Here is a 26,472-nt window from a genome sequence, read left to right on the forward strand (position 1 = left end):
AATCTTACAAAACGACCATGATAGGAAAAATCAATAGAATTACACCACAGATGGAGCCTTACTGACACTTGATCTCCCCAGAATTGTTTTCATTGCACAAGTGGTAGCTGATCCAGTCTTTTGTGCAACACAGGGAAAAAATATTTTGGTGTTTGTGGGTCTTGGAATGGGACTGTTATGCTGGTTAGGTGTACAGAGGCCAATACAAAGAGTGAACTTAATATGTGCAAGACAGCCAGAATTCAGTTTTTTGGGAAACTTGTCCACTTGCAAGTGGCACACCACTTAGTTATCCATTTGGAAGCCTAGCAACTTCATACGTAAACTAGGTCTGCAGAGTAGATTGCTTGTATAGCATTAAAAGTAGTAATGTTTTGTTGAAATGAATAAATTGGCGTAGCTTGCTCTCATTTAATTCTTTGTTGGAGGGTTCATTTCTAACAAAATATCATAGTTGGTAAACATTTATAAGGAATTTGCTGCTTCATTTTCAACAGTTCATAAATGGATGATCGAATTTAGATGTAGCTGTATTAATATTGAAGGTGGTCCAAGTGAAGGATTTCCCTGAACTACAGCCATGGATGAAACAACTGTGGTAGTGCACAAAATGTTACTGAATTGTCAGAGATTAAAGGTATAAGGAGTAGTTCACACCATAAGCACCTCAGGAAAAAAAAGTATGGTACGTGTTGAATGTAAATTAAATATCAGAAAGCTGTATGGAAGATAAATGCTGCATTTTTTTTTCAATCTTGAAAATCATTTAGTGCAAAAATGCTTTCCTCTGCAAGATCAGGAGTGCTTTAAGAAGAGTTTAACTGATTTCATGCTTCAGTTTGTTACAATGAATGACTTCTGGAACCACCACTTCACACCATCAATGAAACAGCACTCAAAGCAGTAAATGGGAACAGGTAACCTGCAACAAAAAAATGTGAATCCTTTTTAATTTGCCAGAAAGTTTGTAGTCAGTGATTTCTGGGATTCTACAGGTATTTTACTGATTATTTTGCAAAGGGTAAAACAACCACAGGTACACATGCAATTTTTTTGCACCAACTGGATGACAAACATACATTGAGAAGAACTGTAAGAGCAATTGTGGCATTGATAGTTCGTATCAACCACGAGACTTAATATCTGTGAACTCTAGGTGCTCTGTCGAGCCTCCATCTTAACTTTACTTTAGTGAGTTCTTTGTTATACTTTATTCTGTACGGACACAGCATCAAGTGTAAATATATACGAGCTATATAATAGAGGGAAACATTCCACGTGGGAAAAATATATTTAAAAGGGCAAAGGCACGTTTGCGGAGGGAATGTAAATAAAACTTAATGGGGTTGTTGTGGGGGTGTTGTGAGGGTGACATGGTATTAGAAGGTGGAAAGTGTACACTTTCCACCTTCTAATACCATGTCACCCTCACAACACCCCCACAACGACCCCATTAAGTTTTATGTACATTCCCTCTGCAAACATATATACAAGCTATGATATATATGGGAATTAAATTTTCTATATCCCGATTACTGATACCATTCCCACAGTGGTGACCCTGCAGTTCATTTGTGTTGCACCTCTTCTGCGCAGATGTTTATGCAACAGGTTATATGCACTATGCAATGACCACGCCAAACAATGCCTTGTTCGAAGATATGGAAGCACAACTTCACTCACTGAGTTTCATCGTTTCTTCACCCCCAGCTACTTACAAAGAGTTACGCCATCAATTACTATCGTCACCATCTGCCTTCTGCCGCCACTGTTCAGGCACCCCTGACGGACACGCTATCAGGCAAACAAACTTCTGGTATCAAACCCGTCCCTTGGACTGCTCCAGTGCTAGAGGCCTTCAAGGCTCTGAAGACTTGTTTAGCTCACACTGTGACACTCACCCACCCTGACCCCTCGGCTGAGTTATCCATCACTATGGACGCCAGCGACATCGCGGTGGGGGCAGTGTTGCAACAATGCAAGGGCGACACAGTATCTCCCCTTCATTTCTTCTCCAAGAAACTATCTACGGCTCAAAGAAAATATTCTGCATTCAATAGAGAGCTCCTTGCTGTTTATGAGGTAATCAAACATTTCCGCCCCGACGTCAAGAGACATTCGTTTTTCGTCCTCACTGATCACAAACCACTGGCAGAAGCATTCTGCAACCCACCTGAGGACCCACCCCCTCTACATTACCACCACTTTGATCTGGTTTCAAATGGACGTCCGTTACATCAAGGGTGTGGATAACGTCACTGCGGATTTCTTCTCATGGATCAGTGCTGTTTCCCACATCGTTGATCTTTCCGATCTGGCCTCCCTCCAAGCATCTGATGAAGATTCTCAGGCTTTCCTACGAGACCCACAAACATCACTTGCTTTCACAAAGGCTAAATTTCCTGGAATTTCCAACGAGGTGTGGTGTGATTCTTTGACCAGCACCGTATGCCCTTTGCTCCCACCTGGGCTGCACCGACAGGTTTTCGATGCCCTTTATAACGTAGCCCACCCGGGTGTTCAAGCCACCACACATCTCTTGTCAGAATGTTTTGTTTGGAAGAACATCAAATGGGACTGTCAAACCTGGCCACGCAGCTGCATCACTTGCCAGCAAAACAATATCAGCCACCACACCTCCCTGCCTCTGGGCAAGTTCGACATTCCCGCAGGACAAATCTGTCACGTACATATTGATCTGATCGGGCCTCTTCCTCCTTCAGAGGGCAATAGATATATCTTATCAACTATCTCTCGCTGGGTCGACGCTGTCCCTCTCCCTAACATACCTGCAGAGATCGCTCATTTCGGGTGTCCGACCACTATCACCACTGATCAGCGTTAACAGTTCGTATCCTCCCTTTTCACCATCCTCTGCAATATCTGTGATATTAAAAAAATACACAGTACCACCTATCACCCACAAAGCAATGGGTTGGTGGAGAGATGGCACCGCACCCTCGAGACGGCCCTTCGATACCATGATTGTCTCTGGTTGGAAGCTCTCCCATGGGTGCTACTTGGTCTATGCTTGACCTATAAACCTGACCTACAGGGGACTATATCCAAATTTGTTTTCAGCAAAAATCCGATCCTACCGAGGGAACTTATTCTTCCCCAGGTTAGCGAGGATCTTCCCCCCAAGCCAGATTTCATTAGCCGGATGTGCACGCATTTTCAACAAACGCGTTTGCACCTGCCCATCAGTCACTCACCGCCCGAGACTTATGTTCCCACCACACTCTCCGACTGCTCCCACATCATGCTGCGTGATGATGCAGTTAAGCAGCCTCTTCAACCTCCTTATCTTGGCCCCTACAAGTTCCTGTGGCGGGGGGGACATGACTTTTGATATCATCATTAAAGACCACACACAGACAGTTTCTCTGCATCGCCTGAAACTGGCTTTCATCGACCCTAATGATCTCACACCACCGCATTTGGACTCTGCAGACGATCCATCCTTGATCGAGAATGAAGACGTGCTCCCATCAACCTCACCACACACCTCTTCCGCTGAAGACTGTTCGCCAGCATTCGCTGGTTTCCCGACCTCGCCCCATGTTTCACCCTGCGCAGGTTTCACACCCTCACCTCCAACATTGGAGACACACACACCTACTATCAGTTTTTCCTGCAGCGTGCCACCACACCGATTGAACGACATTTTTATAGTGATGTTTGACGACCGAGTGCTCATTCTTTTGACAGATACCGGGGTCCTGCCATCGGACGGTCTCTTACACATCAACATTGCACACAACCTCACACTCCCGTGTGAGTGTGACTGAGCATTGACCCCCGTCTCATCCGGCCATGGTGGCTGACTGACTATGAAGTGGACCTGCCTCTCGCCACTCTGCCTGCCCAACCCACCTCATCTGAGATGGAAGTACCTGTGGTGCGCCTGCCTACGCACACGATTTCCACCGACATCAACGCCCGCACGCCCTCGCTCACCCTTAGACATCTGTAGTACTCTGTACTGGGGGGGGGGGGGGGTGGTCTGTGTGGCATTGATAGTTCGTATCGACCTCAAAACTTAATATCTGTGAACTCTAAGTGCTCTGTCAAGCCTCCATCTTAACTTTACTTTAGTCAGTTCTTTGTTATACTTCATTCTGCATGGACGCAGTGTCAAGTGGAAATATATACGAGCTACAACATATATGGGAATTACATTTTCTATATCCCGATTACTGATCCCGTTCCCAGACAATAATCATAATTAGAGAAATGGACCCACATAAATAGTGCTTTGATTGATATGCTACCCATAGCCTGCCATCCCTCTCCCTTTCTTGCCACGCTCTGGATTGCTGCCTCTGTTCAACACAGTTGCACTCTGGCTGGAGCAGCCAGAGAGAATGGTTATGTGTGCATGAGATGTGTTTCCTTTCTGAAGAAGGCTTTGGTTGAAAGTTCAGTGCAAGCAGTCTCTCGTTGTGCCTGTCTGCAACTCAATGTGTCATGTTTATGGTGAGTAGTAATCTACCCTTTTCATGATGCTGTTAAGATTACATGACTGCAATAAACAGACATTTTTCAGAATGACACTTCAGGGATAGAATCTATTCTACTCACCTGAAAAAAAAAAAAAAAAAACTGTTGGACAAAGTACATTGCCCTAAAATTGTACTACCTCTAAAAATAATTAACTTTTTATTAAAATGACATTCTTTTAGTGGCAGAACAAGAATTTTTCATTTTTCCCATATATACCAGCGTGTATACATTAGCTTGTCAAGTACCTTTAGGCTGTATATTTACTATATTAATGAAATAACCTACTATACTGATTTTATATTTAGGTAAATGTCAGCTATGGATCATAGTCAGTCTTATGGTACAGTATATATTGTATATAATAGGGAAACATTCCACGCGGGAAAAATTGTTTCTATCGACCTGCCAGCGCTTTCATATGGTAAGTCACAAGTATATATTGTATACAATATAACCCTGTGTCGATGTTACAGTGATGTCTTAGCACCTTTTAGAGCACACATTATTGTTTTGCTTCATGAATCACCAGTATCCCTTAACTTATGGATATTAGTATAGTAGGTTATTTCATTAATATAGTAAATATACAGCCTAAAGGTACTTGACAAGCTAATGTATACACGCTGGTATATATGGGAAAAATGAAAAATTCTTGTTATCAGGTATGCTACCTTACAATGCTCTGTGGACCTTTTCGTGGTGTGTGTGGACACATGTTCTGTTTCAGGAAAACAAAACCTGACTACAAAATGGTGGGCAAGTACCTGAATCATAAAGACATCACACATCTAGAATAAGCAGCATGCTCCTCAGACTTCAAGTGATTGAAAATGCATGGTATGCTCAATGTAAAGGTAATCCAGGCCTAACACAGCCACCATAGACTGTTTCTGACCTCCAGAAGATTCTTCTCCAAGAAGTGAAGGTGTCACTGCTAGCCAGGGTGGACTGTCTGATCCACAGTTGGCAAGTAACTACTTCCTGAATTTCCATGTATCAGTGTCACACACCAATCTGACATTTTGTATGCCATCAATAGGCCGGTTAAACTATGCTCCATCTGCGAAAAAGTCAAAACACTTAATCGCTATTCCTACATCCACTCCTAGCAGGCAAAAGTGGGTATTTGACAAACTGTGTGTTACCATTGCATATCAGGGGTATGTCCAGAGTGTTACTTGAGGATACAGAGGAACGAACCTCTCAAAACTAAACATACAACATCTGATGAGAAACGCATAGTCGTTAGGATGTCGTAAGATCGGTAGCCATGGTAAGTGCTCTGCAACTTCATATGTCTTTTACAGCAAGTAGGAATCTATATCTCTTCCTACATCATTCATTAGAACATTTGAATATAGTGAATCTTTATTTATATCTAATAATTTGAAGGATTCGTGATTTGGGCCATTGCAGACATACTTGTGAAGGAATGCCCTCAATAAATGGAATGATGGCAAAGACTTATCTCTGGGTCACACACAAGTTCCGTGTGTGTGTATGGGTTTGGACTGCATATCTTATTATGTTGTTTACTCCTTTGCAAGAGGTTGAAAAAATTGATTTTATACTTCACTGGTATTGCTATTTAAAATTAAATATATTTTATTGTGGACAAAGAAAAACTCTAGAAGCACCAGTTTTTACTGTGTGTTAAAGAAGTGTCATCAAAGTTTATAGGCATGTATGTGGATCTTCTTTCTTTAAATTTTATTTAATTTAAAATACCAATAAATAAATGTATGATACAGCTGTAAATCTCTTGCAAAAGAGTAGGAATCACAGCAAGATGTGCGATTCTAACTTACATATTCAAATGTCGACTGTGATCTGAACGCAAGTGCTGTATCACTTAGACACTGCCCCTGTTGTTAAGGATTTTCTCCACTAATATATGTGCAGTGCATCAAAATAATTTGTTCTTCAATTTCTTGGCAACTGTTAAGTTATGGACTTGATATACATAACAAAATTTTCTTGTTTTCAAGTGGTCTGATAATTCTACCTGGTCCTTGATCAAGGCTGTGTCATGATCATTATGGAAAATGGGTGCATAGTGACATAAAACTTTCACAGGAGTTGCTTTTGTGTAATCTTCAACCAGTATACTAACCTCATCGAATTTCGTGGGTTGCAGGATCCTACTGCTTCTTGTAAGTCTGCTTACAGAAATGTGACTACACTGAAGGTTAGTCTTAAAGCTTTGCACCTCAAAAAAATAGAGTGCTTTTGCAATTACATGTTTGCAATTTTCTGGTACACACTGAAATCTCTGTGCCAAGGCACCATAGGATGCCACTGGAGGAGCCAAGGCAATATGGCACAGCCCATTGATAAAGTGGTGTATCCTGTGCAAATTCGTTTTGTGCATTTGAAGGGAAACAACAGTGTAACAACCCATGCTGAGTTGGTGGACAGGTACAGCAACATGTATGCTCATATGCCGCAGTAGTTAGCTGGCACAGACACTTCCAGTGTGGTCAGACAAGTCTTAATGATGAAGAAATAAGTAGAGTAGCAGACCATGTCTGTGAAGAACCGGGAATCGCAAGAGGGCTGGAGGCTCTGGTGCTTGAAGATTGGGGTATCACAATCAATATGATAGTGAAAAACGTGGACATAAGATGGATTTGTATTCAACATATCACATAACATTTCGAATATGATAAGGTCACTACCTACTGGGTTAATAAACTGCTCATGCTCATTCAAATAGTTTGACACCCATTTTAAAAGTAGTGGAAAACTGAGGTAGCAACGGAAATGAGCAGCAGAAGTGTTGGATCTATGTCAGGGAATTCCAGATGATGTATTTAGCCACCTAATCACCACAGATAAGTGCTGGGTGTATCACTACGACCTGAAACAAAAGGAGCAAAGCAGGCAATCAGATTGTGTGACCACCAAAAAAGACGAGGACCAAATCATCATCAAACAAGGTGATGCAGTGCCTTTTTTGAAACTGTCACAATGTGGTGCTAACAGATTATGCTCATGAGGGGAAAACTGTCACAAGAGCATGCTATCAAAACCTTGTATTGAGCTTATGGGAGGCTGTCAAGCATTTTTGCTCATGATAACTCTCTAGCTCATTTTGCAAAAGACACATAATACATCCTGCTTCTTTGGGCTATCAAATTTTGTCTCACTCTGCATATTCTCCTGACATAGCATCCATGACTTCTTTGTCTTTCCTTGGATGAAGAAACCAGTGCATGGCAGGCATTTCCAGAGTGAAGATGAGATGATTGTTGAGGCAGAACATTTCCTGAACTGCCAAAATGCAGTCTTCTACAATCAAGGTCTCCACCAAGCCATTCATTGTTGGGAAGAATACCTTGCACTGAAGTGTGAACATGTAGAGGAGGACATATACCGTCTGCCAATTTAATGATTGCAGCTTGATTTTTTTTCTGAGGTGCTGATTAAAACTGTATGACTAGTCCTCACACTTTTGTATTTACAAAGTAATGGTCCTCTGTGAGAGTCATTTGGTACATAAGTGTCCCATGGTGATCGTGGCATCCAGTGATGGCTCTCCCTCAATATCTAAGGGTTGCCATGTGTGGGAAAGTGGCACCTTTTACCTGACACACACTTAACACAGACTTACCAGCTATGTCAGAGAGGGAGTTCTCCTGCAGCTCAGCTGAACGCAGCTGTGGGAGGTCGGCCATGGCAGCACGTGGCAACTGCTGCAAGCGGTTGTGCGCCAAGCGCACAGCTCGCAGCTGCGGCAAGTCAGACAGTGCACCTGTCTCCACACTCTCTAGCCAGTTGTTCTCCAGGTCCAGCAGTGACAGACGCGGAAGCCCACTGAATGCCCCAGCACGCAGCGATGTCAGTCTGCAACCATGAGTTGGGCTCATGCCAAGGGCAATTTAGGTTATGCAGATCAAAGTCCAGAGCTAATCAAACAGAATAGATTGGTTACAAACAACTGAGATATCCAAGACCTTACATCCAAATAACAATGATCGGTTTATTTGATTAAGGAATATTAATGCACAGTGGGTGTATGCACTGGTGAAACTAAGGTAAATAGTAGCCACAGCAAAATTCAAGGGTGTAGAGTGCACAAGAAATAGGTTGGCCTCTACCTGCATAGATGGTGCAGTACGGAAGGGGGCAACAGCAGTGATGGGGGCTCCACTGTGAACAAATATGGTGTAGTAAGGAAAGAGTAGTTTGAATATGAAGCTTAAACATAAGATTTTCTGCACCTTCTTCCATGTCTGATGTAATGAATCCTTTGGGAAGTACATGTAGCTATGTTTTACCCTCCTTCTTTATTATCATTATTGTGCATATGGAGTAGCTAGAGGTTACTGCAACACTTTCAAGTACACTTTCTAGTTTCCATTTTTGAAATAAGTTTAATGATATAGTATGCATTTTTTTATTTTTATTTATTTATTTTTTTATTCTAGAGAGAGTGCTGCAGCCACACCCCTCCCCACCCTTCTTCCCGCATGCATCAGCACTGGTTACGCCAGAACAAATTTCGACTTTTTGCCCACCCCCTCCCATCCCCTGTTCCCACACGCCAATGCCTCCCCACACCTTGCTTGTATAATCCTCAGTGAGACTGTTTATTTGTTTATTGGTATCAAAACAGCTTTGTAATGAAATAAACAGTACATATCTCAACAATCTTTTTTGTATGATATAATCAAAAACAGGGAACAACACCTGGGCACATTGCTTGCAACAATAATGGGATTCCTTTGTTGTTGTCTTGTTTCCTGCCAGTGCAAAGCCATAATAAACAAAACAACAAATGCCGAATTTAATCTTTAGAGTTTAGTTGCTTTGGCATACTTGGCCTTATGAATGTGTCTTTATCTAGTAGATGAGAACAATAAACAAATGTCTCTGTACTAAGGAAAGGTAGCTGCTCTGGAACTATTGCACAACGCAGTCCAATCTGAATCTCCTCATGAACCTTTTCATACACCTCTGCTGTCTGTTCATTTTAGTGCCCTTCAATCAATTCCTTACTATTACTACTTTCCCCTCCAACTCCATCCTTCCACCCTCCCTTTTCTATACCTCTCCCTCATTGTTTTCTCCTGTCACAAAACTACAACCCAATGGTAATAGTATGCAGGCCACATGCCCTGGCCTCCATACTCTAGTCATTCCACTGAATTTATGTGACGTGTAAATGTAGTAAATGAAAACAGCACTTATGTTTAAATGTTAAGCACTGCCAGGAAAAGAGTAAACTGCAACAAAATAAGGTGAGCATCCTCATACTCTAGTCATTCCACTGAATTTATGTGACGTGTAAATGTAGTAAATGATAACAGCACTTACGTTTAAATGTTAAGCACTGCCAAGAAAAGAGTAAACTGCAACAAAATAAGGTGAGTATCCCTGCAAATGACTAAAGGCTCTTTTATAATATTTGTGTGGGAAAGGAGTATTCCATACTTAGAAAAGGTATGTGGTTAACAAAATGCATTACATCGACAATGTCTCAGTTGGGTTTGTATGTTCACTGTGAGCAATATCAAGCCTCTTGCTGAAGTTTAAAAATGTCACATACAGATGTGTGTTCACAGCATTGTTCATGTGATGCTGCATGTATTTTAAGCAGGCACTTATTTTACTTTCATTTGAGATAAGTCAATAGATGGCCACATAGTGGGACACCAGCAAAGCAAGAGATAGTGTCTGCAGTCCAAGGCCACTGCAGCTAGGGGTTTTAATTTTTGTCTTTCTCTGCAGCTGGGAGCTAATGAGCTGGTTTCCCTAATTCGCATGAAATGGGTTTTTGGGAATATTCACACCCCATAATTTTTTCATTTATTTCTTCCAGTCCAACTTGTCATTAACAACAGTGTACTGTTACAAACAAAATTTACATTTAAGTAAATAATCATAATAATCACTTTTAATATGCCTTATTCTACACTATAAAGCTTTCTTCATAAGCCTGCTTTAGTACAACACATGCTCATTTTTTATGTAGAGGTATTCCAGTAACATCGGTTAGTCTCCCAGTAACACGAAATTGCAAATAATAGAGATTCACTGTCAGAAGGCAGCTTTTATGAGAGATATGTTATTCACCTGAGAAAGGGAATAAACTCTCTGTCTGAACAGGTCTCACAAGGGCCCAATATTACTGATGGACCACCAAGTCATCTTGAGCTGACAGGCATCATGAGGGTGGAGGGTGAGGTGGGGGTTGGGGGAGGTGTTAGCTCACTGCTCTTCCAACAGTTATCAGCATTTGTGACCTGACCTGGTAGTGCTACTATTCAGTCAAGTGGCTCCTTAATTGGCATCACGAGGCTGAATGCAACTCGGTATGTCAACAGTGCATGGTGACCCAGATGGCCACCCATTCATGTGCCAACCATGCCAGATGGTGTTTAACTTCATTGATCGGATAGGAATTGGTGTAGCCACTGCAGCACAGCCATTTATGGAGACAGGGAATGACATATGAGAAATTAATAAAGGGAATAAATTTCCTAATTGAGTGGGTGATCATTGTGGATTTTTAGAATAAAGGCATCTAGGTACCTTGATGTATTTTTGTTTATTATGTCTTTTCAGTTACTGACATCACCAGATCTATAGTTAAGAGTAATGTAAGTTAAGAATGAGAAGTGTTAAATATATGTTACCAGTTGACAAAATAAACCATTAAGAAATTCACCATTGAAAACAGAGAATTCATTAAACAAAATTCAGCATCAGTTGCAATAAAACCTTTGTCTTAGTGGGGCATTAACAGTCAACTTGAGTCAAAAGTTTCCTGAAATACAGATGCTAGGTGAGAGGTAGCACAAGTGGGGAATATGTTTCCTTCATTTTTCAGGTCATATACCCTACTGGCCATTAAAATTGCTACACCAAGAAGAAATGCAGATGATAAACGGGTATTCATTGGACAAATATATTATACTTGAACTGACATGTGGTTACATTTTCACGCAATTTGGGTGCATAGATCCTGAGAAATCAGTACCCAGAACAACCACCTCTGGCCGTAATAACGGCCTTGATACGTCTGGGCACTGAGTCAAACAGAGCTTGGATGGTGTGTACAGGTACAGCTGCCCATGCAGCTTCAACACGATACCACAGTTCATCAAGAGTAGTGATTGGCGTATTGTGATGGGCCAGTTGCTTGGCCACCATTGACCAGACATTTTCAATTGGTGAGAGATCTGGAAAATCTGCTGGCCAGGGCAGCAGTCGAACATTTTCTGTATCCAGAAAGGCCTGTACAGGACCTGCAACATGTGGTCATGCATTATCCTGCTGAAATGTAGGGTTTCACAGGGATCAAATGAAGGGTAGAGCCAAGGGTCATAACACATCTGTAATGCAATGTTCACTGTTCAAAGTGCCGTCAATGCGAACAAGAGGTGATTGACACATGTAACCAATGGCACCCCATACCATCATCCCGGGTGATACGGCAGTATGGTGACGATGAGTTCACGCTTCCAATGTCCGTTCACCGCGATGTCGCCAAACACGGATGCAACCATCATGATGCTGTGAACAAAATCCTGGATTCATCCGAAAAAATGACGTTTTGCCATTTGTGCACCCAGGTTCGTCGTTGAGTACACCATCGCAGGCGCTCCTGTCTCTGATGCAGCGTCAAGGGTAACTGCAGCCATGGTCTCTGAGCTGATAGTCCATGCTGCTGCAAACGTCGTCAAACTGTTCGTGTGGATGGTTGTTGTCTTGCAAACGTCCCCATCTGTTGACTCGGGGATCGAGACGTGGCTGCACCATCCATTGCAGCCATGCAGATAAGATGCCTGTCATCTCGACTGCTAGTGATATGAGGCCGTTGTGTTCCAGCACTGCGTTCCTTATTACCCTCCTGAACCCACTGATTTCATATTCTGCTAACAGTCATTGGATCTCAACCAACGCGAGCAGCAATGTCGCGATATGATAAACCGCAATCACAATAGGCTACAATCCGACCTTTGTCAAAGTCGGAAACGTGATGGTATGCATTTCTCCTCCTTACACGAGACAACATTTCACCAGGCAATGCCGGTCAATTGCTATTTGTGTATGAGAAATCGGTAGAAAACGTTCCTCATGTCAGCAAATTGTAGGTGTCGCCACTGGCGCCAACCTTGTGTGAATGCTCTGAAAAGCTAATCATTTGCATATCACAGCATCTTCTTCCTGTCGGCTAAATTTCGTGTCTGTAGCACGTCATCTTCATGGTGTAGCAATTTTAGTGTAGTGTACATATAAAATTGTAGTGCTGGTATCAGAAGTGATGAATAAATGCAATCAGATATCTAAAAAAAGGTAACACTTTACTAACTTTATTTACACTATGTACACTTAATAATTGAGTTATACATATTTTTGTATAGCTGTAGATTCTTCTGTGAGGTGAGTTATGTACAAAGAGAGTAATGTTCTTGGACTGTAACAAATAATCTTGAAACGTGATACAATTATGTAAGTCTCAGAATATTAGTAATGTTTAGCAGCATTGTGCTATCTTGATGTAATATCCTCACTGCATGCAACATTGATTGGCCAGCGATTCTTTTTAAGCAACCACATCCTGAGCTTGGCCCCAGATTGGTTAGTGCTTATATAAACTTATCAGCATGAGCATGGAGGACTATTTATTACAATCAAGAACTTTCCTCTCATTATATAGAACTCGGCATCACAGCAGAACCTATAGCTATACAATGTGTGTATATTTTTGTGTGTATGTTTGTGTTTGTTTGTGTGTCTGTCGACCTGCCAGCACTTTCATTTGGTAAGTCACATCATCTTTGTTTTTAGATATAACTCAATTATTGGTCTGTATATGTGTGGATGGATATGTGTGTGTGTGCGAGTGTATACCTGTCCTTTTTTCCCCCTAAGGTAAGTCTTTCCGCTCCTGGGATTGGAATGACTCCTTACCCTCTCCCTTAAAACCCACATCCTTACGTCTTTCCCTCTCCTTCCCTCTTTCCTGATGAGGCAACAGTTTGTTGCGAAAGCTTGAATTTTGTGTGTATGTTTGTGTTTGTTTGTGTGTCTGTCGACCTGCCAGCACTTTCATTTGGTAAGTCACATCATCTTTGTTTTTAGATATATAACTCAATTATTGGGTATACATAGTGTAAATAAATTTATTACTGTGTTTTCTTTTTGTAGATGTTTGACTGTGCTTATTGGCCATCTCCACTACCAACACAACAGACATTAACTGGCAACAGTTGATTTTTTCTGTTCAACTGGCAACAAGTCTGATTTTTTCATATATTGGTGCCATGTCTGGTGCTTGAGTTGGCAATGTCTGGCAAATTGGATTTTTTTTCTCAATTTTTTTTATGTGTGGACTACCCACACCTACTTCAAATGTCTTGCACTTGTGTATGCAATGCCAACTTCTAGAACTCAATCACTCCCTGCACTTATTCAGTTTCAGAGCCAAGACATTATCTCGTTGCTTACTGCTATTGGCAGATGGATGTACGCACAACAAACTCAGCTAACTGTAATGACTGAAGCACAGAATGCAATCAGCCAGGTGCCACCACCTCCACCCTTCCATTCTTTTGATGCACAACAGGAGGAATGGCTGGAGTAGTGCCTAACACATCAGATGAATCATGATGCTCTTTGAAGTAACTGAAGCTCATGAAGTTCAAGATTTTGCTGAAACTGACATAATGTGCCTATTGTTGCAACACTGACTGCAGGCAGCTCAAAGTGGCTCAAGTTTTGCTGGGCACACAACTGCTGCTACAAGCAATGGGATAAACACAGCACAACATAATGAGGTTTTCACTCTGCAGCGGAGTGTGCGCTGATATGAAACTTCCTGGCAGATAAAAACTGTGTGCCGGACCGAGACTTGAACTCGGGACCTTTGCCTTTTGCAAGTATGTACATGTGTCCTGAAGGGGGAGAAGATGCAATCACTAAAAAAAGGATGGCACATCACCAGTGGATGAAAGACTATGCAAAAGTGGCTAGTTTATTAGCAAGTGCACTAGGGAAGTCAGTAGCCAAACTCGTTTTAACATGCACTCATACAAGTGAAATTTGGGACAAATTACGTGCATGGTTCGAGCGTAGCAGTACGCAACGACAGAACATGTTGATAAGAGTCATTTTTCCGTGTTCAACATGACGACAAATAGGATACTAGCACTCACGTTGCGAAATTGCAGAAACATTTTGTGGACTTGAACGATGAACTGCAGATGCACAAAGAAAATGTTTTGTCTGAAAGAATCTTAAATGGCCGAATTTTATCCAAGCTAGGCAAAGAATATGACTACTTTAAAGACTTGTGGGACACAATTCTGTCCAAAAATCAAAGTGTGAATCTTCTGATTGAAAAATTGTACACCATTGAATTGCGTGATCAAAGTATGTTTGAATAAGCTGCGTTTGTTGTACGCAGTAGTACTAAGAAGAAAATTCAGCGAAATAAATGTGACAATAGTGAAAAATCGAAAAAGAATGTGGAATGTGCAAAACGAAATTTTCCATGTCATAAATGTGGGCAGGTAGGGCATTGGGCAGCAGAGTGTTCAATGAAAAAGTCAGATAAAAACATTCACATCAATCAGTCTGAAAAGAATGTTGCATTTTTGGCATGTGTTTTTGGTGCCTCAGTCAATAATGGTTTTGAAGTTGGTCAGTTGGTATTGCGATAGCGGTGCCACAAATCACATCACTGCAAATAAACAATATTTTGTGTCTTATACAAAATTTGCTGTTCCTGAAAAGATTTTAATTGGGAAAAGAGGTGTAAGCATGTTGGCTCATGGACAGGGAACTGTGAAAATTCAGATTCAGTTGATAATTCTTCAAAGAATGCTGAACTGAGAGAAGTGCTTTATGTTCCTGAAGCAAGTGCTCACTTGTTCTCTGTAAAAGCAGCTGCATGAAAAGGTTTCTGCACAAGACTTGATGACAAAAGTATCCACATTGAAGACAAAGTGACTGGTGGAACAAAGATGATTGGTCATGTCAATCATGGTCTCTATGTTCTTGACATACGTGTATTTAAACAATCCCAACCAGTTCAAGTGAACATGGTGACATCGTCAGATACACTGCAAATTTATCATGAGAGATCTGGCCACCAACACAAACAACATGTGAAAAGTGTTTTGAAGCAGAGGAACGTCTATGTGGAAGGGTGCAAAGAAGAATTTTGTGATGGATGTGCAGTGGGTAAAACGCATACACTGTCATTCAGGACTCGAATGAATCGACCAATGGTTACTGGTGAACAATTCCATGGTGATGTAAATGGACTTATGACTGTAGAATCTCTTGGAAAAACTCGTTACTATATATGTTTTAAAGATGAATTAAGCAAATTTCGAAAAATTTTCTTCCTGAAGCAGAAGAATGAAGTCAGCACTGTCTTGGAACAGTTCTTGAATGAAGCGAAGACATATGGTCATATTGTTAAAACAGTTCTGGTGTGATGGAGGAAAAGAATTTGACAACAAGAAGGTCTCGGAATTGTTTGCAAACAGAGGCATCGAGCACTGCATCACCCCATCTTACGCACCACAGCAATATGGTGTTGCCGAAAGAGAAAACCGAACTATTGTGGAATGTGCACGTTCTAAGTTGAACCCCAGTAAACAGCCAATAGAACTATGGACAGAAGCATTAAATACTGATACATACCTTTCGAATCACACTGGGAAGTCCTGTATTGAAAACAAACCTCCATATGAACCGTGGTATGGACGACCAGTAGACAACCTGAATCATCTGAGAATCTTTGGAACAGAGTGTTACATGCATGTAAACAAGAATTTTCGCACAAAGTTTGATGACAAGGCTGTGCATGGACGTCTGGCTGGATATGTGAATGATAGAGATGGCTTCAGGGTCTGGATTCCATCTCAGGGGAAGGCCAGCCATGATGTGAAATTTAAGGCTGAAGTTGTATGTAATCTGCAGACCACTGTTACTGAATTTGAAGTTGCTCAGGATGAAACCATTAGACAAAGTGAACCTAATGAGACTTCTGGTGAGGAAAAGGAATCAGAAAATGTCAGTCATAACAAAAGGACAGAAGGATTAAGTGAGGAGGAAGAAGATTTAGATACAACGTCAAGTTCCAGAGGAAGTACAGGTGTAAGTGAGAAACGAAGAAGCAAATGTGAGAAGGAAAAACCAGAATGGATGACCAGAAGAGATTGTGTACATGGCTAGAACCCCTATAATCAGGGATAAGGATCCAAGCCCTTATACTGAAGCTTTGCAGCCTAGCAATAAAGTTCAATGGCTGGAGGCTATTCATGAAGAATTGAAGTCCCTCAAAGAGAATAGTATTTTGGTATTAGTTGAGTGCCCAAGTGATGCACAGGTTTTGCAGAATCGTTGGGTCTTGCATAAGAAAACTGCAAAAAATGGGATGTACGTTTCAAGGGTCGACTTGTGGCCAAAGGACATGTACAGAGGCAGGGAATTGACTATGAAGAAACATTCAGCCCTGTTGCACACTATGATACAATTCAAACCCTGTTGGCAGTAGCTGCTGCACAGAAAATGAAACTCGACCAGTTTGACATCAAAACAGCTTTTCTCACTGGTGTACTAGAAGAAGGTGTATACAGTGAACAACTTGAAGGTTTTGAAGATGATAGTGGATGTGTATGTTTACTGAAGACAAGTCTGTATGGTCTCAAGCAGGCACCACATTGTTGGAACAAGCGTTTTATATACTTCATGAACAAAGCTGGATTTGAAAACAGTAGGGCTGATCCGTGTCTCTTCTACCATCGGAGCAACAAAAATTTTTTATATGTTGCAATCTATGTTGATGATGGAAATGTTGAAGGAGTTTCATACAACTAGAGAATCTCTCAACAACTTTTTAGGCATGAAGATAGAGCAAAATGAAGAGGGTTCAATAGCAAATTAATTAAGAGGACTATACAATAGAATTCTGAAGAGATTTGGAATGAATGAAGCTAATGGAGTTTCTACTCCAATTGGACGTGGTGAAAATGATGTCAAGGAGAAGATCACAGCCATAGTTCCTTATCGTGAAGCGGTGGGATGTCTGATGTATTTGACTGCAGTCTCCCGTCAGGATATTGCTTTTGCAGTGAACAAAGCGGCTAGAACCATTGAAGATCCTACTATTGAAGACTGGAATTGAGTGAAAAGAATTTTTAAATAGCTGATGAATACAATGCCTTGTGGAATTATTTACAAGAACAATTCGGTTTGTTTAAAAGTCTACAGTGATGCTGATTATGCTGGTGACAAGGACACAACAATAGTTGTTGTTGCAACACTCTCCCATGGGGCTGTATCATGGACCAGTCAATTACAAAAGACAGTGGCAACATCCACTATGGAAGCAGAAATAATATCAGCCAGTGAAGGAGCAAAGGAATTGCTCTGGCTGAGAAGGTTGCAGTGTGAACTGATTGGAACATCCAAACAACTGACGCCTCCCACACTCTATGTTGACAATGCAAGTACAGTGAAGTTATCTAAAAATCCAACGTATCATCGAAAGTCGAAGCACATTGAAGTCCACCACTTTTACGTCAGAGAGAGAGAGAGAGATTTTTTGAATGGGGATCTTGGATTAGAACACATTGACGGGACATATCAACTAGCTGAGCTACTAACCAAGCCATTGGAAACGGTCTGATTCGAAATGCTGTGTGAAGGAACTGGAGTGCAGAAGATTAAATCCGTGTGACATTTAGTGTTTTTTTATCGTAATTTTTATTTGGGGCTTAACAATAGCAGAAATGACTAGATGTGTCAGTGTTGAGAAGGAAGAAAATATTTTTACTTAGCGAGAGTGACAGGAAACACACTGGAGATAATCTGAACAATCAGAATCTCTGTGACGAAAACATGTAGCATAAACGGATAAAATTCGAAAGCATTGTACTACTGTCTAATATGCTATCACGAAACATTGTTACTTTCACGTCTTCCATGCTACTGGCACTTCGAAAAGCGCTAGTTTTTCACCTTTCGATAAACACTTTTTTTCGTCGCCATAGAACGTACAGTATCTGAGAATTGGACGAAAACATTTCTAGAAGAAAATATGTTGATCATTAAAATGTGTTTTCAATACGTCACAGAAAGTATCGAAAAACCTAGTTGGTAAGTGAATATCACCATTTACGATTTATGGTAATCGTATGTTTGTTGTTGTTGTTGTGGTCTTCTGTCCTGAGACTGGTTTGATGCAACTCTCCATGCTACTCTATCCTGTGCAAGCTTCTTCATCTCCCAGTACCTACTGCAACCTACATCCTTCTGAATCTGCTTAGTGTATTCATCCCTTGGTCTCCCTCTACGATTTTTACCCTCCACGCTGCCCTCCAATACTAAATTGGTGATCCCTTGATGCCTCAGAACATGTCCTACCAACCGATTCCTTCTTCTAGTCAAGTTGTTCTACAAACTCCTCTTCTCCCCAATTCTATTCAATACCTCCTCATTAGTAATGTGATCTACTCATCTAATCTTCAGCATTCTTCTATAGCACCACATTTCTTTCTCCTGATAACGACGTCCTCTTGAGTAGTCTCTCCCGGAGATCCGAATGGGGGACTATTTTACTATGCCCTCGGGAAAAACTACGGCTGTAGTTTGGTTCAAATGGCTCTGAGCACTATGGGACTCAACTGCTGAGGTTATTAGTCCCCTAGAACTTAGAACCAGTTAAACCTAACTAACCTAAGGACATCACAAACATCCATGCCCGAGGCAGGATTCGAACCTGCGACCGTAGCGGTCTTGCGGTTCCAGACTGCAGCGCCTTTAACCGCACGACGGCTGTAGTTTCCCCTTGCTTTCAGCCGTTCGCAGTACCAGCACAGCAAGGCCGTTTTGGTTAGTGTTACAAGGCCAGATCAGTCAATTATCCAGACTATTGCCCCTGCAACTACTGAAAAGGCTGCTGCCCCTCTTCAGGAACCACACGTTTGTCTGGCCTCTCAACAGATACCCCTCCGTTGTGGTTGCACCTACGGTACGGCTATCTGTATCGCTGAGGCACGCAAGCCTCCCCACCAACGGCAACGTCTGTGGTTCATGCGGGGGACCGCATGTTTAATGCCAGTCAATTTTGTACTTTTCATTCAATTTTTTCCACTATTCAGTCTCATTGTTCCAGTTATTTGTCATTACAATCTGGATTTTGTTGCTCAGCTATCGAAAAGTTGTGTTTTCTGATGAGTCATTTACTACTGCTAAGTGCCATGGCAGCAGGGGAGGCGTCGATGCTCAGGTGACCACTATTTAGTTACTTTCGCGAGTAGAATTCAGCGCTACGTCTGAATGTTTTATTTGTGATGACAGTCTTATGGCTGTGGAAGATCTGACACGGTGAAGGAAAATGCATATAAACATTTATTGAAAGATTTAAGACGAGAAATGATGGTAAACATGTTGTTTTTGAACTTTGTTGGTTTTCATGAAAAGCACAGGAAATCTTATTAAGAGGATCGTGTGCTAGAGCGGGTACGGTGGAAAATGAATCTCACATTTATCGATCGTCAGCTGAAAAAATTTACATTAAAACAAACTGTTTTGTGGGGAAGCGGCATCACAGAATTACGTGAAAAATGAGGAGAAGAAACCGAATTTTAGTAAACAAACGTTATTCCTGACATTACAACGACGTTTTCAAAATCGATAATGGAAATGGCGAAAAAACGGAATAATGACTGGCGCACTCAGATAAGGTTTCGGGAAGGGCACATTTAAGATCTTCTTGTTGGTGAAGGTAATTGCGCGGAAAGGTTTTTCGAATCTGATGTTGCAATTCACAGTATTGTTGGGCGAAGAGAAGTTGAGCATTTAGATGCAAACGAAGATGAATGGCAGATCGCACTCGTAAGACATTCCGAAGCATTACAGTGGATATTTCCCAAACTTCGAGGCGAAACAAAAACGGCTATTCTAAAATTTATTTTAAGAGCTGTCATTCGTTGGAAAAATAAATCAGCAATAGAAATTGAGTAACGCTTTCGAAACTCAGGCTATTCTACTTTATTTGACTATAAGGCCAGAATCAAAGGCGAACAAAGGAACACAACTGAATGGTTGAACCGGCTGCTGAATTCTGCAGGACATTAGATCACGAGTTTACGAAGTGGACACGTATCTTCCTTCAGGCACATTCTTGTATAATATTGAAACTGACGTCCAGGATTATTAAAATTACTCCTTAGATTGGTCATTTGTCCAAAAAATAAAGGCTGTTCAAAGCTAAAGACGATAACCAACTGTCTTTCACATTGTTACTTCAGCTGCAAGACCCATTTCCTAATTTCGATACACAACTAGATTTTGAGAAAATGGTACACAAAAGTATAGACCAAGAGATCTTGTAGATGTGCTATCAGCTTTTGAAGTAACCCTATAATGATATCAGACAGCTCGAGTACCCAATATGCAAAAAGCAGTAGAAACTCTCAAGACAGTTTTTTATCGGGTTTGTGTTCAACATTGTGGGCGTAGACATTGACGAAATTCATAATAAACGTAACTAGTACCCATGTAAACAAACTCCTTGTCATTTGTTTAATTCTATTCTGTTAATGTTATTGTTTCAAAACTTGCCCTGAGGCATGCGATATACATTAAATTAATAAATGGCGATGTTTACCACCAGGTAGGTTTTTTCACTTTCTTAAACTTTCCGAAAACTCATTTTGATCACGGTTGTCAACTTTAACTGGAGTCGAAACCGGACAACTTAAAAACGGATTACTATTATTATTATATTACTGTTATTATTTTTATTCACAACACATTACGCAATACATACATTATATCTGCAACAACAGGAAGCATGCATTTATTTAACACTGTACTCACTGTTAGTACTGCAAATTCAGCCATTTCTGCGGGCCTCCAGTTTCTTTGCTAGTTATAATTTGAAGTTATACTTCCCTTCTAGTTTCACACCTTTAACAAGTTCTTTCCCGTTGTCGGATTTGACAAATTTAGCAAATTCGGCACGTTTCATACGACAGTTAGAATTTACAAATAGTTCCGTTTTCCCCATTTCCACTTTCAGCCTGTTTCTTTCATTGCTCCGGATATTTAGCAACACACTGAAAATCCGCTCTTCAAACGCATTGGACGGTGGTATTGTTAGCACATGTTGAACAACTTTCAGCAAATTACATGCTTTGCGTCTCTCAAAAAAATATCACCCATTTGTTTGAAATGTCTGAATCTGGTAAGTTCTTAATGATTGGCAAGACGTCATTCCGTACACATATTTAAGAAAATAGTTCATCTCCCTCTATAAGTATGTTGAAATAATCTGTAAGTCAGTTTCATTATGTTTAAGGGACTCCTCAAGATTTAATTGAGAGCAAAGCTTGAAACTTGATTCTTCACAGACGCAAGACCATTTTTCTAGATATTCCAGAATATTAGTATAGGCTCGTTGGGCATCTCTGAAGAATTTTGCTTGTCCATATTGTGGACATTTTTTCATCCATTGTAATACGTTAAATGCGAAGAAATTATTGCTTTGCCTATTAAGAATTTCTGTATGCAACTTCAGGAATACAGAACACATTTCAGTTATCTGTATACAGAGTGTTGCAAAAAGGTACGGCCAAACTTTCAGGAAACATTCCTCATGCACAAAGAAAGAAAATATGTTATGTGGATATGTGTCCGGAAACGCTTACTTTCCATGTTAGAGCTCATTTTATTACTTCTCTTCAAATCACATTAATCATGGAATGGAAACACACAGCAACAGAAGGTACCAGTGTGACTTCAAACACTTTGTTACAGGAAATGTTCAAAATGTCCTCCGTTAGCGAGGATACATGCATCCACCCTCCGTCGCATGGAATCCCTGATGCGGTGATGCAGCCCTGGAGAATGGCGTATTGTATCACAGCCGTCCACAATACGACCACGAAGGGTCTCTACATTTGGTACCGGGGTTGCATAGACAAGACAAGAGGGTTGAGGTCAGGAGAGCGTGCAGGCCATGGAATTGGTCCGCCTCTACCAATCCATCAGTCACCGAATCTGTTGTTGAGAAGCGTACGAACACTTCGACTGAAATGTGCAGGAGCTCCATCGTGCATGAACCACATGTTGTGTCGTACTTGTAAAGGCACATGTTCTAGCAGCACAGGTAGAGTATCCCGTATGAAATAATGGCGATGAATCGAGGAAGTACAGTACATACTGACGAAACTAAAATGAGCTCTAATATGAAAATTAAGCGTTTCCGGACACATGTCCACATAACATCTTTATTTGTGAGTGAGGAATGTTTCCTGAAAGTTTGGCCGTACCTTTTTGTAACACCCTGTATAAGGACTTTCCATATACACTCCTGGAAATGGAAAAAAGAACACATTGACACCGGTGTGTCAGACCCACCATACTTGCTCCGGACACTGCGAGAGGGCTGTACAAGCAATGATCACACGCACGGCACAGCGGACACACCAGGAACCGCCGTGTTGGCCGTCGAATGGCGCTAGCTGCGCAGCATTTGTGCACCGCCGCCGTCAGTGTCAGCCAGTTTGCCGTGGCATACGGAGCTCCATCGCAGTCTTTAACACTGGTAGCATGCCGCGACAGCGTGGACGTGAACCGTATGTGCAGTTGACGGACTTTGAGCGAGGGCGTATAGTGGGCATGCGGGAGGCCGGGTGGACGTACCGCCGAATTGCTCAACACGTGGGGCGTGAGGTCTCCACAGTACATCGATGTTGTCGCCAGTGGTCGGCGGAAGGTGCACGTGCCCGTCGACCTGGGACCGGACCGCAGCGACGCACGGATGCACGCCAAGACCGTATGATCCTACGCAGTGCCGTAGGGGACCGCACCGCCACTTCCCAGCAAATTAGGGACACTGTTGCTCCTGGGGTATCGGCGAGGACCATTCGCAACCGTCTCCATGAAGCTGGGCTACGGTCCCACACACCGTTAGGCCGTCTTCCGCTCACGCCCCAACATCGTGCAACCCGCCTCCAGTGGTGTCGCGACAGGCGTGAATGGAGGGACGAATGGAGACGTGTCGTCTTCAGCGATGAGAGTCGCTTCTGCCTTGGTGCCAATGATGGTCGTATGCGTGTTTGGCGCCGTGCAGGTGAGCGCCACAATCAGGACTGCATACGACCGAGGCACACAGGGCCAACACCCGGCATCATGTTGTGGGGAGCGATCTCCTACACTGGCCGTACACCACTGGTGATCGTCGAGGGGACACTGAATAGTGCACGGTACATCCAAACCGTCATCGAACCCATCGTTCTACCATTCCTAGACCGGCAAGGGAACTTGCTGTTCCAACAGGACAATGCACGTCCGCATGTATCCCGTGCCACCCAACGTGCTCTAGAAGGTGTAAGTCAACTACCCTGGCCAGCAAGATCTCCGGATCTGTCCCCCATTGAGCATGTTTGGGACTGGATGAAGCGTCGTCTCACGCGGTCTGCACGTCCAGCACGAACGCTGGTCCAACTGAGGCGCCAGGTGGAAATGGCATGGCAAGCCGTTCCACAGGACTACATCTAGCATCTCTACGATCGTCTCCATGGGAGAATAGCAGCCTGCATTGCTGCGAAAGGTGGATATACACTGTACTAGTGCCGACATTGTGCATGCTCTGTTGCCTGTGTCTATGTGCCTGTGGTTCTGTCAGTGTGATCATGTGATGTATCTGACCCCAGGAATGTGTCAATAAAGTTTCCCCTTCCTGGGACAATGAATGCACGGTGTTCTTATTTCAATTTCCAGGAGTGTATTTTATAGTTGTCTAAATAAATGCATAACGTTGTGGACAAAATAAATGTAAATCTCTGGAGTGTTACTTCATCGTCCACTTCACTGTTTTCTTCATGGGCTACGAATGTCCAAATAAGTTTGGCAGTATTGTCTGCACCCTGCCTTAGAAAATAGAACTTCAGCAATGGCCCGTTCTAGATCAATCTATCTATGGCAGAAAAAAAGAGTCAAAAAGCGTGTAGGAAGATGCCGGAGCAGTGTGAGTGCTCTGACTGTAGGAACTCAAAAAAGTTCTTCAGCTCACTCACTTCATAGTACTTGAAGAAACCTCATTAAATACCTTAACCACTAGCGATTCATGAATGTATGACAGTATTTTTAGTTCATGTTTCGCAGTATTTGCCTGTGACAATGCCCTGCAATAACATATGGTGCTTCAAACATTTTTTTTCATCACGAAAACAGACTGGTTTTCCCGGAATTGACGAAACAGTTGTCCGCTGCTCGTGGTAGTGCGGTAGCGTTCTCGCTTCCCGCGCCCGGGTTCCCGTGTTCGATTCCCGGCGGGGCCAAGGATTTTCTCTGCCTCGTGATGAGTGGGTGTTGTGTGATGTTCTTAGGTTAGTTAGTTTTAAGTAGTTCTAAGTTCTAGGGGACTGATGACCATAGCTGTTAAGTCCCATAGTGCTCAGAGCCCCTTTGACGAAACAGTTGTCCACACCATAAGCAACTACTGTAGTTGCGATCCTGAAAGACCAGTTTTAATCATGCTCTCTTTAAGCTTCTTGGCTATAGAAGTTGATATTTCGTCAGTGTCCTCGTAAAAATCTACAACAGCCGAAGTTGTCCTGTTTCTTGGTCGCAGTACCGTATAGCAATCTGGAAATAATTTCATATTTCCTTTTTTGAAGCATCAATCGCAATCTCATTAAACTTTGACACAACATAGTATATACAGTTCCACACAGTAAATGGAATGACACCATTAATAAATATAGACTTCGATCAGAAATCGGTAGCTAAGGTAGAATATTCAAAATTTCTAGGTGTATGCATTGATTAGGAGTTGAACTGGATAAAACACACTGAAGATCAGCTGAAACGTTTGAGTTCAGTTCTCGTGTACGTAGGATAGTGAAATTTAGCAAGCAAACAAACTTTCACAGTAAAAGCGAAGGAAAAAATCCGCAAGTGTTAATTTCTAATTATATCACACGAAAAAAATTTTTTGACGACAGTAATCCGACAATCTGACTATCCATGTGTTAAAACCGCTTTTTCTCAGGAACGGGTGGACACATTAAATTGAAATTGATGTCATATTAAGGTCTATGGCTCCTTAGCGTTGTAGAAACTTAAGCTTCTTAGTCAATGCAAACAAAAGATACGGCCATTTGTCTCACATATTTTGATACTCGCAAACTCACTCTTCAAAGAGTTCTTATGGGGCAGCGCAACGTACACGTCCATTTTGAAAAATGAAGAAACCGCAGGACAGTTTCTTGATCCACGATCTTTTATTGCGTACACCAGCGGTTTCGGAACACTTGAAGATTTGCCATCTCATGTAAAAAATTAAATCACTAAATCACCTGAGGTTATGCTCACCCGATTGTTTTCATGGAACCAAAGGTTCCGTATCGGAAGAGTAAAAGGGACAAAAATTCCGTAACAACCGTTCCTCCGTGCTGAGCGACCAGAAACGCAAACACGAAAACTATGTTAATAATAAATATTAGCGGTGAGTTGTTTGATTCCATGACAACACTGGGGTGAGGATGACCTCAGATGATTAACTGATTTTATTTTTTTACACCAGATGATGGGACTTAAAGTATTCGAAACCGATCATGTACACAATAAAAGATTGTAGATCAAGCTACTGTCGTGCGGTTTCTTCACTTTTCAAAATCACCCTTGAAAACTTAAAGGGTGCTTCTTGTTGGCGTAGAATCATGAAATGTGGCAAGAAGCCAGGTTTCACAGTTGAAACGGAACAGCCCATTTAGACCCACTTAAAACATACATTCTCCAGATGAATTCGGAATTACACATGCATACAAAATATGTAACTTGTCTGGAAAAAATTATAACTGCAAAAGTAACTGTTTGATTTCATTTACCTCAAAGTATAGAAGCTCTGTAAATGAAGGGAACATTTTCCATGAAGGGAGTCTCAAGTAATTAACGAGATATGTAAATGCATTATTGTAATTACGT

At 41.7% G+C, this 26,472-nt stretch overlaps 1 protein-coding gene across 1 annotated transcript in view; it reads right to left on the bottom strand.

Moving 5' to 3' along the window:
- Positions 1-26,472, bottom strand: part of LOC126234839 (protein artichoke) — a 360,491-nt gene that overhangs the window by 22,569 nt on the left and 311,450 nt on the right. The window contains exon 12 of the mRNA XM_049943581.1: positions 8,120-8,352. Within this exon, the coding sequence (XP_049799538.1) occupies positions 8,120-8,352 (233 nt within the window). The remainder of the gene's footprint in view (positions 1-8,119; positions 8,353-26,472) is intronic.

Source organism: Schistocerca nitens, chromosome 2, assembly GCF_023898315.1.
Source record: "Schistocerca nitens isolate TAMUIC-IGC-003100 chromosome 2, iqSchNite1.1, whole genome shotgun sequence".
NCBI lineage: Eukaryota > Metazoa > Arthropoda > Insecta > Orthoptera > Acrididae > Schistocerca > Schistocerca nitens.